The sequence below is a fragment of the Melanostigma gelatinosum genome (assembly GCF_949748355.1).
Source record: "Melanostigma gelatinosum genome assembly, chromosome: 8".
NCBI classification, from domain to species: domain Eukaryota; kingdom Metazoa; phylum Chordata; class Actinopteri; order Perciformes; family Zoarcidae; genus Melanostigma; species Melanostigma gelatinosum.
The window spans coordinates 18565022-18583145 of NC_136641.1; the positions used below are offsets into that span (position 1 = coordinate 18565022).

Genomic DNA, 18124 nt, shown 5'->3' on the forward strand with positions numbered 1-18124 from the left:
ATGTTTGCTTATGTTAGCAAATGGTATTGTTGAGTAACTGACATTATGGACTCTTCTCTACCTTTGCACAATGCTGTTTATGATTTGGCATTAACCATTATCCCATATATAGGCTAATTGCCAATTTTGGCCACAGTGGATGTTTTGTTTGTTGTTGTTTTGTTTCTTACATATTTTCACTTTAACAGACATTTATTTAAGACAATACACCAAAACAGCAAACAATCAACCTGTCCCATTCCTGTCAAATCACTAGTTTATTGGTTGTTTGTCCAAACATTCCCCATTTTTCGGCTGTATCTACGAAATAGAATTGAATACATGAATTTGTTGTTTATAACTGTAATACTTTAACTTCAATTTACAACACAACCATATCCAGAGACATGGTACATAGTATTTAGGGAATTAAAAAGTATGATTCCATCCTGTGAAAGAAAACAGCTCAACTGTAAAACACAAAGTTCCTGTGAGATAAAACTGTTGAAAGGAAGCGATGATCACGAGTATGATGACTGTGCATGTTGTGTTGTCATCATTCTGGGGATGATCTCCGAGGATCTGAAATCTCACCGCGCGCATATCGAGGATTATCTGAAGAAGCCGGTTAAAGTGGATTAACACTGGCAGTGGAAAACAGTTTGAATTGTTTTTGTATTAAGTGCAGAATTCAAAGAAACCTTTGATTTATCGGCGTAACACGTAATGGCTTCATCAGATAGGTCACAAACATCCGATGCTGTGTTTCTTCAGACTGTATAGACAGGCGAGGCAGCAGTCAAAGGCACCATTGAGCCCGTCTCAAAGTCAAAGTCGATTCGAGTATGTCTGACGGCGCCGACGCTGCTGCTGGAGGAGCCTGTTTCCACCTGGCGCTCCTGAAGGCTCTGGAGATAACTCTGAAAGCCAGACAGGAAAAGGACTGGTTGATATTGTACTGACCAACTTCTGTTATTTTACATGATGAGGCTTTTTCCTCATGCAATCAGAAGAAACTGAGAACATTTTACCTCATGCAAGAACATTTTGGTATTCTTATCTTTCTCTTACTTTTTTTTGGGCTTGTACGAGCTCCTAACATCAGATAACTGACCCGTATAAACATGATGAATGCCACCTGTGCGTAAATAAGTATGTGTTCATGAGAATTGTAAAGCAGCATAATTAACGCTCCAATAATACCATATAAGGCTATGTATCTGGCCAAATATGTCTCAAATTTAAGTCCTGCTTTCAGAGATCCATGAAGGAAAATACATCATTTTTAACAGTGTCAGAAGCAGATTTAAGGTACCTGCTAAAGCCAAGAAATGGGGAAAAAAAATTTCAAACTCAAAATTGCTTCAAAGTACTGAAATATACGATCCATTGGTGAAAAATGTAGGCTTGGATAACAGCAGACTAATTGCACACGACTCCTACCACAGGTCTTGACCACTAAATTGTGTTTGTACCCAAGAGACAATCCAAAATAGGAGAAAATTGGTGAGTGCAGCAAGTTTTCCTAAATCACTCGCACAAGCCACTTTAGAACAAATCTGTTTGCGCGTGTGATCCATGAGGCCCATTGATGAATGATTCATTTGAATCTCAATCACTTACTGGCGCCAGGACGTCCCCAGCGTAGCGTTTCAGCGGTGGAGGCCTGCGCCGACGATGTGGTTGAGGTCTTCTCCTTAACTCTTTATATCTGTGCTTCTTCACATGTTTCTTGTGTTTTTTGTATGCAGCTGGGACGCATCCAAAGGGGAGTAAAGGAGTGAAGGAAAGGAGTATTTAACATCACAGGGGGAGGTTTTGAGCTCATATTCAACATGAAAACAGCCTTGAATGCAACATGAAGTGCAGATTGAATTAAACTCACCATCTGTGTGCGATACTCCTTTGGCAGTAAAACCCCACTGCACCAACACACCCATCAGACCCATAACAGGCCAGATCCCAGCAATCGCCCAGTTAAACCAGCAGAGTGGACTTGGGGCAACTTGGCAAAACACATCATACACCTGATCTGGCAGCATAAACGTCCCCACCAGGTAATCCACACACAGCATCACGGCGGAGGCGCCGAACACAGATGTGTAGATGATGGTGAACAGTTTCTGCCACTTGAGAGTGAAGAGAGCAGCGGAGATGCTGGCAGGCAGCACAACAGCGAGAGGCACCCACGCTGGAGTAAGGCTGTGAAACTGTCCGGTGACCACCAGGATGGCGAGGGACAGCAGGCTCCCCAGCTGCAGCCCGCTGAGGAGGAGTCCCATTGTGGACACCAGCATGGTCATCAGCCCGCAGAGCACACCCACGCCCAGGCCGATCCCTGCCTTCGTCTCTGACCCCAAATGGGCGCCCAACACGGGCTCCTTGTGGTACAACAAGGGAATGGTTGTCGCGCCAAACATGAAGCCAGAGAAGAACATGACCATCTTGAAGCAGCGGTATCCTGAAAAGTGGAATAAAAACAAGGTTGACTTTAAAAACAAGTGCTCTGCCAAACAGTGCCAAACTGACTTGTTAAAGGTACAGTCTCGAACGCAGTCGGGCCAATCATAGCGTAGCATCAGCCAGCTCTGACAACTGACCGGCTCATTTCCATAAACTGAACTCATGCAATTGTTTCAGCTCATCTTCATTTTCACGCTGTTTTTTGTGTAATAGTGATACCCGAAGAAGTTGGACGGATTTCTAAAACCTGTGGAGCTACCATTAGCAGAGTACGTTCATTGACTGGGTTAGCACTTCTATGCTATACTAGCTACTTTTGGTTTTGCCCAAATATTTATAATATCAGCAGAGAGTGCAGTTACTGACAGTTTAGGCTCCATGGTAGCTCTGACAGCTTGACAGAGTTGGCTCTTAAAGGATCAGGCCGCCACAGACAAACCAAACACCGGCTCTAAAGGGCCGTTGGCGTTCTAACTTCGGCCACCGTAGTTCTCCTACATGCTTGGCACACGGGAGAAGTTTCAGTCGGTTGCAATCTGCCACGTCATGGCTAGATGCCGCCAAATCCTACACACTGGACCTTTAATTCTTGCTGTTTAACAGAAAATATTCACTTCATAGTAAAAAACACTATCAACAGCCCTCAAAATAAATGTCCCCGCTGGTCTACATGGAAATCCTCCAACATTGAGGACCAGTGAATTTGTTCCAGTGTTCATGTCCAGCTCTATCATCATTCATATTTTTAACGGGAAGAACATCAGTTCTCAGAGCTCTGACATCAGGCTCCTGCCTTCACCTATACACTGAACCTTTTTCTCCAAATTATGAATTATTTACAGTCATAAAAGTCCTTACAGGCAACACTGTGATAGTAACTGGGAACACAGACCTTGGCAGCATGTGTGTTTGCATAAGTATCACATGTTTTAGGTCCATAGGACACCCTTCTCCTAATCAGTTTGTGTTTGTTGGATTTGTGTTCACTTATTTTCTCAGTGAAAACAGAGAAAGCTATGTTGAACTCCTTTGCTTCATATTGTTTTTTTTTTGGTAGTAGTGGGGGTTAAATCTCCTTCACAGCATTATTAACGTTCAGAGTTACAAATTGCCCTTTTCTGGAACAAAACAATAGTACGACATCAGAACTAACACTGTGAAACCACTGAGATGTCGAACAGTGCAACAGGTGGCACGTTAACAGTGCTGCCTGACAAATTCAGGCAGAGGACGACCCGTCTGTCTCCTCCAGCTTTGTGCTTATCCACCTTAAAACCCTGGCAGCTTTCAGACACCTGCAGGTTTAAGCCATCGGGTGAGCTAATAAAGCATTTAGAGTACGAACACGGATATTAAGTAGCCAATGCTTTCTGCTGTACTTTGTGCACATTCACATCTAACATCAGTTCATGAATACATACCGAAAAAGGTGAAGATGAGGCCGAATGAAAGGCAAACAGAGCAGACAACAGATGAGATGATTTCATACTTGATATTAATCTCAAGCATACATATGTTCACCTCAACCAGGCCAGCTCCTGGCTCCTGATTAATATTGAGTGAAGTGACAGCCATCTTGGAGGATTATTACTTCTACTGCTTTGTGCAGCTTGGTCTTTGTTCATTGAAGGAGGGAAACCAGAACATCCTGCATGTGGCATTCAGGGAAAGAGGAAGCTCCTGGACGAAGAAGTTGTGCTGAACTGCTTCCTGTTGTGCACCTGCAAAGAGAGGAGAGTGTTTTTCAAGCTTCCATGGCAACATAGAGTCAGCTGTTTTCCGTTTATTTCCCAGGTTGCTAACTTGAGAGTTATTAATCTTCAAGTCTTATGAACATCCTGGGGGAGTAATCCTTCAAAAATATTGCTGTTATTCAATTTGAGTTATTAAATGTGAGAGGACATTGCTCTTTCTCATGTACCGATTTCCTGTTCAGGAACCAGAGAAGGAAACCGGGAATCCCCTCTGAGTTTAAGGCCAATCTGTCCTGGTTCTTTTGTTAAAGAACGGGATGCAGATGAGGAAATGACCTTGTGACCCGATGCCATCGTCATACAGGTTTATTGTTCGAAGCATGTGGTTCGGTATTTGTTTACTGAACAAAATAACTAAAACAAAATAGCTCAACTATAATGCAACATGTTCTAACACCCAATCAAGAAAATAATTCTTGGAAGAAGTATTCATATCTACTGGCAACTTTTATCTGCATGTGCAAAGTTAACTGGAGACCAAAGTTATGAAATAAGTGGAGTAAAAAGTACAATATTTGCCTCCCAATTGTAGTGGAATAGAAGTATAAAGTAGCAGAAAATGGAAATACGTTAAGTACTTCAAAATGGTGAAGTACAAATACTTAAGTAAATGCACTTACCGCTAGTTACTTTCCACCACTGGTAACCGCTTTGCATCAATTATCATTTATTTTTTAACTGAAGGAGACGAACAACTCACTGTGTAAAGTTGTAAAGCATGCGTACAGACTGCTCTTATGTTAACGGCTGTCTATCTACAGTGTTTAATACTGTAAGGACCTTATCAGCTGTTCCGGCAGATCTCCCAGCAAATGGAATTAGAGGAGCTTTAGCAGGTGAGTAATCCTCCTGTTTGTTTATTTCAACTCTGGGTCCTCTCGTAAAGGTGAATGTTGTTGTGGAAAATATTCCTATACCCGCTTTGCGTGAGTCTTTTAATGCTGAAATACACAATACCAAAAACCAGGTTGTCTTTTCCAGTATTTATTCTCTGCGCAGAGAAGGTTCAATCATCACAACAGAATGCGTGCAGTCTCAGTGAGGAAGAACCCAGAATAAAGTGAACACGCTTTCTTTATACAGAATGAGCAAAGGTGGGGGCCGATGGCCGATGGCCAATGTTACAAACATTTCGGTCTCAGACTTTTGGTCTCAGACTGACAGGAACAACATTGAAAAACAAACGGCCAGCAACCAAACCAAGCGGCCCAGAGGCCTTGGCATAGAACATTCTCATACAACACAGTTAGTTATCTAACAGGCAAGGGAGAACTCTTCTTTTTTGCACAACAGAGACACGGCGAAGTTCAACAAAGTTCAGAGCAAAATTACTTATGCATGAATACAATATACTGAGTAGAAATATATACTATAGATAAATATAGAGGTAAAAATTACCATTACAGTGTGACACGCCAAAACACATTTTAACAGATTCCTGGTAAAACTATTGACTTCTCTCTGGAGGATGAAAAACGATTGAAATAATTCCTTTTTTATTGCTTTGACAGGTTTTTGTTATATTCCACTTTATTAAAAGTGTAATATTTACAACAAGACCAAATAATGTTTAACAAATTATGTGAGAAAAAAAAATGAAAACTGACAAATCTCTCGAACATAAAAGCACGAAATGAAGAAACAATACTTCAGTGGCCTACCTGGATTGAGGCATATCTTCACAGAGTAAATGTGAGCTTCAGCAGAAAGAGTTCAGTGGTAGTTTGTCAATTCATGTAAACCCAACTTGGAGCGAGCTGTCAGGAGTCTGTGCCGGTCCCTCTGTGAGCTGTGGGTGAGCCGCCGCGTTCGACCTGCGGTCATGTGAACAGCTGACACCCTACGAAGAGGGAGACCATCTGCTCCCAGCGACAGTGGGCGGCTGCTTCCAAGTCCAAGGCCTCACTGACCATGATCCTAGTGGAGCCTCGTTGCATCATCACGTCAGAGCTTTGTCATTTCATGTGGAACTTTTAATTAAGGTTAAAGTAGGCTTGAGGGAAAGGGGTGTTGTTTTGACCCCAGGATATAAGAATCTCATTTATTCCCCTTGTTATTGGTTAGTTTTACTAGAAAATGAATGTGCATGGTCTGTGAAGAATAACAAACTATTCTTTACAGTGTCATTCCATCTCCTTCTGTATGAATTCATGTCCCATTAATGCACATTAATAACTTTGCTTCTTCCCCGGAGTCTTTGTGCTTTCTCGCCACACAGGTTTCCATGGATCGTGGTTGTATCTGAACTGTGGTCATGCCTGACACCCACTGCTTATATCATTCATTGTTATCATTAGTCACATATATATTACAGATACCAATGCTGCTTTGTTGTCATTATTGTTTTGCTGTCTCCGCTGCTGCTGTTATTATTAGTAGTAGTTATTTTTTCCACCATTATTCTGCTTATTACTCTGATTATATGAATAATTTTTGCCTAATTTGACAAAATGCCTGCTTATATATACTATGGTATATGGTGGTTGATATTCCAGAAGCCCGTTGGTCATTGTCGCTTGTTGAGCAAAGTTGGAGAGGTTTTAGTGGAGGCCTGTTAAGGTGGAATCCTCAAAAGACATCTCTCAGTAGCCGAACTGTAAAAGTAATTGAATTGAATGTACATGTAACTATAGGTATCAGTTCCATCTAAATATATTGTCTGTTTTGAAAACCCCTATACATGTTCCCATTCAAAGAAAACTGTAAACCACTGGTTTATTTGACCAGCCCAAACTTTATTGAATGCCAATGCGTTCAGGATGATTGCAGTACCACAATCCATCCAGCAGGAAGAGACAAATACCACATGTTAACGTGAAGGCTGAGGATAGGCTGTTTGATGCTGGAGGAAGGACGAGGAAAGATGGTTGGAATTGACTCATAAATGATCCAGAGACTTTGGATTAGCCATTAGAAGCGTTGATATACTTCCTCCACCACTGATGGACAATGACTAAGTGATAATAATAGATACAGTCAATAAGCTTTGTTGGTTCAAACCATGCAAGATTATCACAACTGTGTGTGTCAGTGTCCTACTTTAGCTTGAGGACCCCAGATGTGCACTGATGTATGATAACAGCAGCTTTCAATACAGATGCCAAAAGCGTCTTTTTAACATCTACAGGGCAGTAAGATCCTAAAACAAAGTCACAGCATCATGCTTTGAGGTACCTACACATAGACTTATATGATCCATATTGTTTTAGCTTTGTCATTAAAGAGGCATTTCAGCAATGTTGTATCACATTTCCATAAAGTTGTTGGACCTGTGCGATAGATTAAAACAATTTAAAATGACGTGCAGCAGAGTTTGAGATATGCAGAGTTTTAGTCCTTGATATGGACCCACAGCTTTCAAACTCAAAATCTAGAGTTTGTAACTCAGACTTTCTACTAACGCTTTTCTTACTTTCTTCTACTTCACATTTCACAGTGATGTGTGCATAATCACAAATAATTAATGTTACGTACCATTTTGATATAGGAAATTAAAGATGAATTTAACACCAGGTTGAAAAGCAGAGTTTCAGGTTTGTATCATATATGTTGGGTGTGGACAGAAGTATTGTACCTGTAACCACATCTAACAGTGATGTCACAAGGTCCTAGAGTACACTCTGACGTCACTGTAGCAAGGTGAAAAGTTAAACCACTGGAGGTCAGCAAAAACAAGATTTTAAAGGGGTGTTCAGTTCTATTTCCTAGTTTTCTTTTTGAATGTCTGGAAATATGGTTTTAGCTTGTATTCCAACTTGAAGGCCTTTTGTTGTTCTATTGTAAAAGTTAAATTATTCCCATAAGCTATAAACGCATCACTGTTTCTCTTCTGTATATCTATGTGAAAAGCTATTTTTTGCCCTTGTTTTTGGCTAAATCGAATACATTTACCAGATATATACGTTTTTTGTATGTGTTGTCCACAATAAATACATCAATAAAGTATTGTGAAATAATGAGAACACCCTTCATGCAGACAACATTAGTGCAGGATCTTTGGTTTTGACTCTCTCTAAAATATATGTCAAAGAAATATTTGGAAGAAACAAGAAGAGTTTCTGCCAAATATCAGCTTTAACATCTGAATATTTTCTTTGTCCTGGATAATTGCGTTACTCCAATCTATCTGCAGTGTCCAAGACTCTTGATTGAAATATTTGATTTTGAAATAGAAATGCTCTTGTGTCTTTACTTACATCATCATTTTACAATTCCATTCAGAACAGCATGTGGATGCATTTTGCTTGACAGACATATCACTGGCTGCATCATGCTCAATGCACAGAAAATAATCTCCAAGAACAGCAAACCACCCTAGATAGAGAAGTAGGACGCGTGGTGGTGTGATTCTACAAAGGATCATCCTCCTTCATTTTCTGCAAGGACTTCATTTCATATTACGCTTTGACAAATGGGATATTCTATGCTGTTACCTTGGAAACAGGCATGTATCTGGTCCCTGTGGTGCGAAGCAGCTGGAAAATCTTTCTTTATGTGCATTGTAATGGCAGAAAAAGCAGCATGACTCTAATGTGCACTAATGTGTCATTTCTGTTTGACTGCAGAGGGGATTCTCAGTAGATACGAGCAGAAAGCCTCAAAGTGAATCAGTAGAACGCAGTTACCTGTTCATGTGCTGGCGAGGATTCAGAGGAGCCCTCAGCAGCACCCTGGGATTCAGCGGTGACTGTGCAGAGGTCTTAACGGGTTACACAACCGATGTAGTATCACTTCATGCACCTTCGTCACTATTGGTGCCAGCCTAGCAGAGTTATCGAGCACAACTGCTCCTTATAAATGTTTACCATCTCTGAGGCCTGGTTGCTGATTGCTCACTGCGGATTATAGACCAAAGAAATGCCCCCTCGAGATGTCCTCCTCCTGCAGGGATCCACTGGGGCAGACCTAGCAATTTTAGATGTTGTATATGTAAAACTGTGAAATTTGGTCTCTCTGATAATTGATTTCATTGTTGCATAAACAGTATTGGCTCCCCTGATGTTTTGACAATTTGTTAGTGTCATCACTTAAGTTTTAGATACGATATCTCAACAACTATGAGATGGATTGCTTTAAATTCACTGGGGATCCCTAAAATCTTCCTTTAGTGCCATTGGAAAGGTCAAATGTGGTTTTGAATGAAATGTATTGGCAACTCTTTGAATGCCATGACGTTTGGTTCAGAAATTCTTGATCCCCTCAGTGGTTTGAATTGCAATCACTTTGATGATCCTTCATTTTTATCTTAACGCCGTCATCAAGTCAAAGTTTAGGATTGTCCATTACTTTATGACCGAATACCTGCAGAATTGCATTCCCATCAGCCTCAGCTGTACTTTGTCCTTATTGTTAATCAGCAAATGTTAACATGCTAACGCACTGAACCAAGATGGTGAACACCTAAACATCCACATGTTCGCATTATCATTGTGTCATTGTTTGCATGATCTCAAAGTGCTGCTGAGCTAAAAGAATTCAATCTTTTGTATGATTCGAATTTTTTTCACGCTTGCATTTTTGTTTAATATCTGGATTGGTGGAATAACTATTTTGATCCTTTACTCAGGTAAAAGTAGCAACACAACAATGTAAAATACAAAAATTCTTGGATTCAAACTCCAGTTATGTAAAAGTACAGATGTATTCTTGCCAAAATGTAATTTAAGTGTCAAAATAGTACTCATAATGCAAAGTGGGTCCTTTTATAGTTTAAAGTATCCCATCTATTGTTATTATTATTACTTTACATTAATATTCAAGTAGCATTTTAATGTGGAATTTAACTATTTAATCAACTGTTTATCATGTTTTAAAAGTTGATGATGTATTTTATATGAAAAATATGAATCTTTAAAGTAAGTAGGAACTGTAGCTGTTAAATATAAGTAGTGCAGTAAAAGGTAAATGTAGTGCAGTGGAAGAATGGTAACGTAACGTTAATGAACAAGAACCTCAAAGTTGTACACAGTACTAATGTTAATGTACTTTCTACAACTGGGTTTGTGACATATTTGGGGTTATGTTGTTTGTGTTTGTGTGTATCTTGAAACACTCAATGAGGCTTCCCTGATTAAATAAAGGTAATATTTATTTATAAAAAAACATATCGTCATAATCAGGATTATCATCTTCCTCTCCTTATCACCGTCATCATCATATCATTCAAATCCATCACAAATACCTTAATCCCTGCCTGCATCCAGTAAAAACAACACAACCAACAGCCGTTGTTATATTAATATATGTTTTATTCTTCTCCATTTTTATTGTCATTATGTTTCATTTCCATATTTGCAAATCTTACAGGTCCTTTGTGCATGGACCTATCATCACGGCACACACACATCGGCACAACAAGATTGTTCAGAAATAGATAAATTCTAATCACACTTTAATAATAGCACACAATTTCATGACTTTTGCAGGGAAAGACATAACAATAACAAATTGGATAATTTTTTCCTCTACTGAAATCAGAATTTGTTGTTATAATGTGCCAAACATAAAACATAATAGTAACATGGACATTCTCAATTCTCAAATAAACAAAGCATAAATAAAAAGGAAATTAAAAACATGAGATATAACCATGAGATGTGCAGCAGTTGAATAGAGCTCTGATGAATGTGATGAGTTTTGCCATAAAGGTGCCTTTGAAGCACAACACTTCCCCTAACATGAAATAAAATAATCTCTGTCTTTAAATAAGAAACTGCTGACAATATAAAAATACATGGCCTTGTACTGTAGTTCATTAAATAAACCAACAATTCATATAGAAAATATTATATTGACGTGTATAAAAATATGCCTTACAACTTTTTGAAAAGTGTAACAGCCGTAAGCTTTTTGTCTGCCGCTTCAGAACACACAGTCGACCACAAAATTCCAACATATGTACAAACAATCAACTAATAAGCAGTCAGAACGCCATTTTGACAAATAAAACGAACAGAAGCATCCAGGACAATATTTGTATGACTATTTTTTTCTGACTTGACATATATATAAGATACTGTAAGATTCAAGCAGTACTTGATGGAAACACATACTCAAAAATAAATTAATAAAAAAAGTAATATTCTGTCAATTGGGTATGTTGATATCAGTGTATCTTTGGAGAGAGGGAGAGAGGACGGTGTGGGAGACACATTTGTGTCACATCACCTGCGTAACAGTATTTCAGCCCACTGAGATCAGAACAAACACAGGCAGTGTCAGCTATCCTAAAGTAAAAAGTAAAACAAAAATCTACCAGAAAGCCAGGACAATAGCCAGGGAATATAGAGATCATTCGGAGTAATACCGCTTGGATCACTGAGGCAGTTCACGGAGCATTAATGTGAGCATGCAGCATGTCACCAGACGACGCAGAGGACGCTGCTGCAACTGTTGAACATTCAGGCAGATGTTATTATGGCTGCTGCTGGATTGTGAGAGTGTGTGTGTTTGTCTTGCTTCTAGAGAGGACATGAACGTTAACTGGTGTGTATTTTCCATAGGAAGTGGTTTATCCCTGCTACCTCCTGTGCAGGCAGTGTCTAGCACATGCTAAAGCCACCCCCTCTCCCTGTGCTCCTGCTCCTCCTCCACCACCACCTCTTCCTCCTCCTCCTTCTCCTCCACCTTCTTCTCTTCCTCCAGGCTCAAAGCAACAGAACAGACTCATCCCTCACTCCCCATCGCATGGTATAGTGCCATCTTCGCTGGCACGTGAGGGCACGGGCGTGCCGAGTTCATCCACACACCAGCAGTGGCCACGCTGCATGCCCTTGGAGGAGCGGCACTGTGTGAGATTAACAGACAGAGAGGGAGATTTTGAAAGGGAAGGAGGGCGGAGATTGAGTGGGAGAGTCGGATAGGTGGTGAGAGAGGAAGAGAGAGAAAAGGACATGTCATCATAGCGCAGTACTGATTCTCAGAGCTCAGAGCTGAGAGGCTCAGGGAGAGAGAAGTGTCATTTATTCTCAGCTCATATGGTCACAGACAAATCTCTGGATGCACCAAACAGAAAGCTGCAGTGGAGTGCAGCAAAGACACATTTTCACATCACATAAGAGCCAATAAAGTTCACATGTTTCGCGATGTTTCAGGTCACTGTACCTGCTTTTTCCTGTAGAAGCCACGAGTGTCACAGTTGGGTATATAGATGTCACGGTCAGACTGGAAGATTGTCAGCTCGAGACCCCTCAGGACACTATTGAGCAGCTTGCGGCAGGGTGCCTGAAAACACCAATGCACAGTGTGACTTCAAACATCACCAGTGGCAAAGATAGAGGACCTGTCTTCATCTAAAGAGTGGCAGTGGTGAGCTGCTATCTGCCCTCAGGTGATTGTGATGGTAGAAATCCTCTTTGATTACAGCACATGTCAAAGCATTTCACATGGTGATGCAGCATTAGAGCCAGAAGCAGTGAATATGTATATTTATATCAGATGTCACATATTGTGTAACATTACAAAACCATATTGTTACACAATGCTTTGGATTTTCAGGTCACCGAATGGTTTGTGATAGTGACTGTGGTTTTTTTGTTTCAATTTGTGAAATTAATCTGCGTCATCTTCATCAATTATGTGACCATTGTTGTTCCCGTGATGACATACATGTTTGTTAAAATGCTGCAGATCACCCAGCTCGCAAAGTGAGAAATCTGTGGCGGCAGCGGCCGACTTGAAACTTTCCTGATTCACATCATGCTCAATTAGTTCTGCCGCATAGCAGCACACACATCATGCACCATAATGCATGGCTTCAGGGCAGTGTGTGTACATGCCACTGCAACACCCCAAACAGCAGATAATCTATGGTTAGAACTCTCTACAATACAATGCAGCTCGATGTACAACCATTCTCCATCACATATGATGGGTATTAACATTATCTTGTTACATAAAATGCTTTATACATCTCAGATTTTCGATAATTTAGGTGACGCTCCATCAACATCACTTATTGAAGACTGTAAATTAAGGGCATGAACTTACTTTTTCAATGTCACCACTGTGTGAGGGATGGGGACCTGAGAGGAAACGACACATTGGCATGAGAATGTGACATTAAACCAGCCGTTCATATCAAACCACATCCAATGTCACATTTTACAACATAATCTGCGCATGTGACATTTAGACATTATTATCTATCTTTACTCAAGAAGACATTACTGAGCGGTCACTCAGATGGGATCTATATCTGAAGTGATTCATTCAATGAGGGACCTAATTTCCATCCGTATGTTTCCTTTTCAGATAGTTCATCGCAGTATCTCAGTTTGAACAGCAGATGGAGATCACTGCAATAAAAAGCAGCTTGATCAGGATGTAGGTGACACCGTGACAGTTTCACATTCATTCTAAATTCTCGACAGACTGGCTGATTTGTAGGACAGATCTTTGGCGTGCACCCTTTCATTCAGTTGGATGAAATAGATAACACTGTGCAAATCATATTAATGAAGGGATACGCATCTTCACTTATACACTGTTGCAAAACCCCAAGACTGAATATAAGCTCCTTGGTTTATGTGATTTGCCATTATTTCGTATTAACAAATCACTGTGCTTTTACAATACGACTGTAATGACGAATGACATTTTTATCCCAGTGACTCCAGAGGCACTGCTGAGCAGAATTGGATGCTCGAGGTCGACATATACATCTGTGGTGCACAAATGCATCCAGGCTTAAATGTCACACACTAATTGGCCTTTCTTTTTTTTCTTTTTTTGTTGGTGAATGACACAGCATCACATGCGATTCACGGCAATTGAGGAGACACTGTAAATATAATTATACGTGTCGGCTGTGCCACTGCACTTGTCTCGCTGTACCTGCAGTGTCCGTGCATGTATCCGTGTAGGTGCATGCATGTAAGTGTGCATACATGATTGCATGCACGTACGTGTGTGCGTGCGCATATACAGAATCTTACCTGTGGGGTGGGGCCTCTCAGTGGGACTTGTCCTGCTGTGCTTGGCGCAAATGCCCCTTCCCTGCAACAGAGCCTGGAGGGGGCTGTGCTGCCTTGGTGGAGGAACACAGCGGAGCCCCTTGGCACAGCTCAGGGTGTACACACCACAGGGCTCTCCCTGGGCCAATACTGACGTGCTGCCGGCAACATTATGGTCCCTGGGAGGCCGACCTGCCCCCAGTGGATCCCTGCAGGAGGGACAGACCTTGAAGGGGCCCAAGCGGTTTGCCCCGGTCCATGATCCGCAGTGAGCAATCAGCAACAAAACAACGGTTGTTAAGTTATAAAGGATAGGCATTTTCTGTCCAGGTCTCAGGTTCTCCACTCTGTCACTCTCTCTCAGTTAAATTTGGCTGATGCTATTTCTGGATGTATATTTCTCCCTCACTCTCCTTTCCTCAGTCTTCTTCCCGTTTCTATACAGTGGCTTCCCTTGGTGCTTTGCCGGTTGAGTCCCCTGCAGTGCCAGAGGAGACAAATGGAGATCGAGAGAGACACAGCAGAGCACCAGCTTTTAAAGATCTGAAAGGCGGTGATAGAGAGTGAGGAGAGAGAGAGAGAGAGAGAGAGAGAGAGAGAGAGAGAGAGAGAGAGAGAGAGAGAGAGAGAGAGAGAGAGAGAGAGAGAGTTATGACACCTTCAGGGGCTGGGACTCAGAAAGAGAGAGAGAGAGAGAGAGAGAGAGAGAGAGAAGGAGGTGGCAGGGAGGGAGAGAGCAAGTGGGGGGTGGATTATGTTCCTTTCAGAAATGATCAAAATCTCTCCACCCTTTTCTGTTATACACTAACACATTCATCCAGTCCTTCTTCTTTCACTCATGCTTAACATTACAAATGCTTAAACAGTAGTAGTCATATTTGGCTTTTTGCACTTTCTTTCAGTGTCAGAGACCTTTCTAGAATAATGTTTGCCATGGTAACAAATACAAATGTATATGTGCGTTCATCAGCCTCGCCACTGCAATGCCATTCGCGACAGGAGGTCCACAGCTGTGTAATTTCTCCTCGCTGGATTCTTTGGAGAATAAACCCTGGACAAGGATGCAATGATATTGCTGAGTCTTTTTTTTGTCAAATAACAGAAACACACATCAAAGTTTAGAGTATGTTGAATTAATGAGTTGTATGCCAACTATATCAAAGGGGAAAATAAATGAAGACAGTGATATCCTGAATGCACTTATATTACCAAATAGCAGTGTAGCATTACTCTATGTTGCATACTAACCGACAGTGCCTCAGCATAATCAAATCACTGCTGAGTCAGATATGTAGTGCATTGCCTCTTTAAGGAGGCTAATCCAGTAAACTTCTATTTGGGCAGCCATGAGATATGAACGGTCCTCAGAGACTATATAACATTTTGAAGTGTGAAGGCAATGAAGGATTTCACTCACCAGTTGTTTGAATTGGAAGAATAATCATCTGGATAATTAGGAGGAGGCAAGCTCACTTTTGCAGGAATGCACATCGACCAGCCCGAGCAAAATTGCTAATAACGCAATCCATCGCTCCACTCAGCCAGTTAGGAGTGTCTACACTGATGCCATCTTCAAAAGATCACGACTAAGTCCTTCGTCTGCTCAACACACAACACTTGATCTGACATGTCAGCACTGTTCTGTAAAGTATTTTGAATATAAATACAGTTTATTTGTTGTATGAATGATGTTGTTATACTCAATTATACATGCAGTTAGAATACGTTAGAAGACCGTGAAGTATTCTCCAACACCCAGTTCTGTTCTGATAAAGGTTATAGAGGGTTTATTCTATTATAACCACTATAAAATGTAAGCTATCAGTACTATTCGAGCAAATATTTTGGTTTGATTGGAAGCAAAGTCAAGGATCTGCACAGAAGACCATTGAAGAGTGTTGAGAAATTCCTCTCTTATCTGGAGTCTCATTGTCTCCTCCATTGCCTCTGTGCAATGGGCGCTCTGTGGACAGATGCAACATGTACACGATATAAAAAAAACCGAAACTAAATGAGTATTTCACAGAGCACAAACAGAATTTGGGTATCAATCTTACAATGCTGACTAGTAATTGCACCTTTAATACAAGCAGGACATTTACGCACACACACACACACACACACACACACACACACACACACACACACACACACACACACACACACACACACACACACACACACACACACACACACACACACACACACACACACACTGCAGTTTGCCCAACACTGGGTAATTTGCTCCAGCAGTAGTAGTACAGACATGGCAAAGCACACACACAGACATATCAACTGGCCTGTACTTCCCACTGGAATGCAGGGCTACATGAGGCCAAAATCTGCCTTGCCATCAGCAGCCTGTTGTTCTGATTAATCTTGGCAAGGAGGACTGAAATCACCTGCCGTCTTGTGTTCCCATTACCTCGCGAGCTAGTTTGTTTCCACGTATCAGGAGAATGTTCCAAGACACACGCCAGACCAACGGGGGCTCTCTTTCCCACCATGCCCTTGGATTTTTAATTTTTCCTCTTCCAGCCTCTCAGCTTCTTCCTCCTCTCTGCCTCTCCGGCTGAAGTCTATCCCAGCTGGCTAAGAGAGTCTCTTTTCTGCCACTTCAACATAGCAACCAGAATCCACACAAAACCCTGTGATGGGACACTGCTCTGCCCTGTTGGGAAGTATCTCCATGAGCTTCTGTTAAGCTGTTGACATTTCAGTTTAGGATCATGAAACCAGTGGGCGAATGTAGTAAGAACATACTCAAGTACTTAACTTGTACTTTTGAGTATTTCCATTTTATGCTACTGTATATTTCTACCCCACTGCAGATTTGAGGCAAATATTGCACTATTTAATCCACTATGTTTGACAGCTTTAGTTTCTTTCTAGATTCAGATTAATAATACAAAATATAAATCAACAAAATAATTACGATATATTATTGTAGGTTAAGCTACCCAGCAGAATATAAACTAATTAGAATCAGCCCAACCTGCAGCTACAACATTAAAGTGATGTTATTGTGATAATTTTTTTCTCTGTGTATGTAATTTATTGACCCTATGGTCACATTGTGTTTTATTTTATGCTTTTAAATTTCTGCTCTGTTAAAGCACTTTGTGATTTTTTTGTCTGTGAAAAGCGCTCTATAAATACATTTTATTATTATTATTATGTACACATTAATACATCACTAATTATAATTCAGTGATCAATTATATGATGCTGAAGTAAGCCATTCTGCACAAAGAGTACTTTTACTTTTGGGACTTTAGCATATTTCTATGCTAATACTGGATACTTTTACATTTTTTCTTCAGTTAAAGATCTGACCAATTATTCCACCACTGCCTGAAACACATTGCAAACAGGAAGTGGGAAATGCTTTATGTGGTCCGTCAAGTGGGGTTTGAAAGGATTCATCCGATTAAGACCCACTTAATATTTACATTGTTTAAAAATGTGGGTACATTCGTCACACAGACACTCGCGCACAAAATCTGAGAGACAGGATTGGCTGAAAGCTTGTCACCATTTCCCAGGACGCGATACGATTGGCTGTATCAGTATCGAGAGTGTGACGTCACTTGGATGCGCCGAACTCTAGTTTCCAAAGTTTTTTTTTTTACGAGGAGCTATGGACAGCTGATAGGCAAAAAAGTGAGTTTCTGTCGTATTAGCCGCCAAAATAACAGGTAAGCGATGGACTCATCGATCATGACACCTGTAATAAATCATTGTTCTGCGCTCCATTTTTAGGAACAGTCAGCCTCTTTGCTAAGCACCGCACCTCAGCTTCAAAGCACACATTACGTCAGGCGCTAATGTTGCTAGCCCATGTGGAGCTTCGAGGCTAAAGTAACCTCTCGTCACCAACTGACGAGTGGATAAACGCCTTTTAAAAATATGCTTTGATTGACATTAAGCCACGAGGTCCGTTTTCAGCTGAAATAACGGCGGGTAACTACCCGA

General features: G+C 40.9%; 3 protein-coding genes across 5 annotated transcripts in view; 1 reads left to right on the top strand and 2 right to left on the bottom strand.

Annotated features, from left to right (window-relative positions):
• Positions 1-749: 749 nt before the first annotated feature.
• LOC306781090 (transmembrane protein 198-like) lies at positions 750-5981 on the bottom strand (the record flags this gene model as incomplete). 2 transcript variants are annotated; one of them, XM_079273772.1, is made up of 5 exons in its annotated part: positions 5858-5981; positions 3864-4163; positions 1865-2440; positions 1603-1730; positions 750-899 (listed from the first exon to the last, which is right to left on the bottom strand). In XM_079273772.1, exons 2-5 carry the CDS (start codon positions 4015-4017, stop codon positions 750-752), a joined length of 1008 nt encoding a protein of 335 aa, XP_079129898.1. In that variant the 5' UTR covers positions 4018-4163; positions 5858-5981. The 2 variants fall into 2 exon arrangements, with proteins under 2 accessions (XP_079129898.1, XP_079129899.1); XM_079273773.1 differs by lacking the exon at positions 5858-5981 and adding an exon at positions 4977-5088.
• A 4474-nt stretch (positions 5982-10455) lies between these two features.
• On the bottom strand, positions 10456-14636 carry LOC306781408 (insulin-like growth factor-binding protein 6). Its single transcript, XM_079274253.1, has 4 exons — positions 14132-14636; positions 13185-13219; positions 12300-12419; positions 10456-11982 (listed from the first exon to the last, which is right to left on the bottom strand). Exons 1-4 carry the CDS (start codon positions 14466-14468, stop codon positions 11869-11871), a joined length of 606 nt encoding a protein of 201 aa, XP_079130379.1. The 5' UTR covers positions 14469-14636; the 3' UTR covers positions 10456-11868.
• A 3111-nt stretch (positions 14637-17747) lies between these two features.
• LOC306781333 (SPRY domain-containing protein 3-like) overlaps positions 17748-18124 on the top strand; it is a 40818-nt gene continuing 40441 nt past the window's right edge. For both annotated transcript variants that reach the window (XM_079274143.1, XM_079274144.1), the window contains exon 1: positions 17748-17847. The gene's annotated coding sequence lies outside the window, so the exon portion shown is untranslated. The remainder of the gene's footprint in view (positions 17848-18124) is intronic.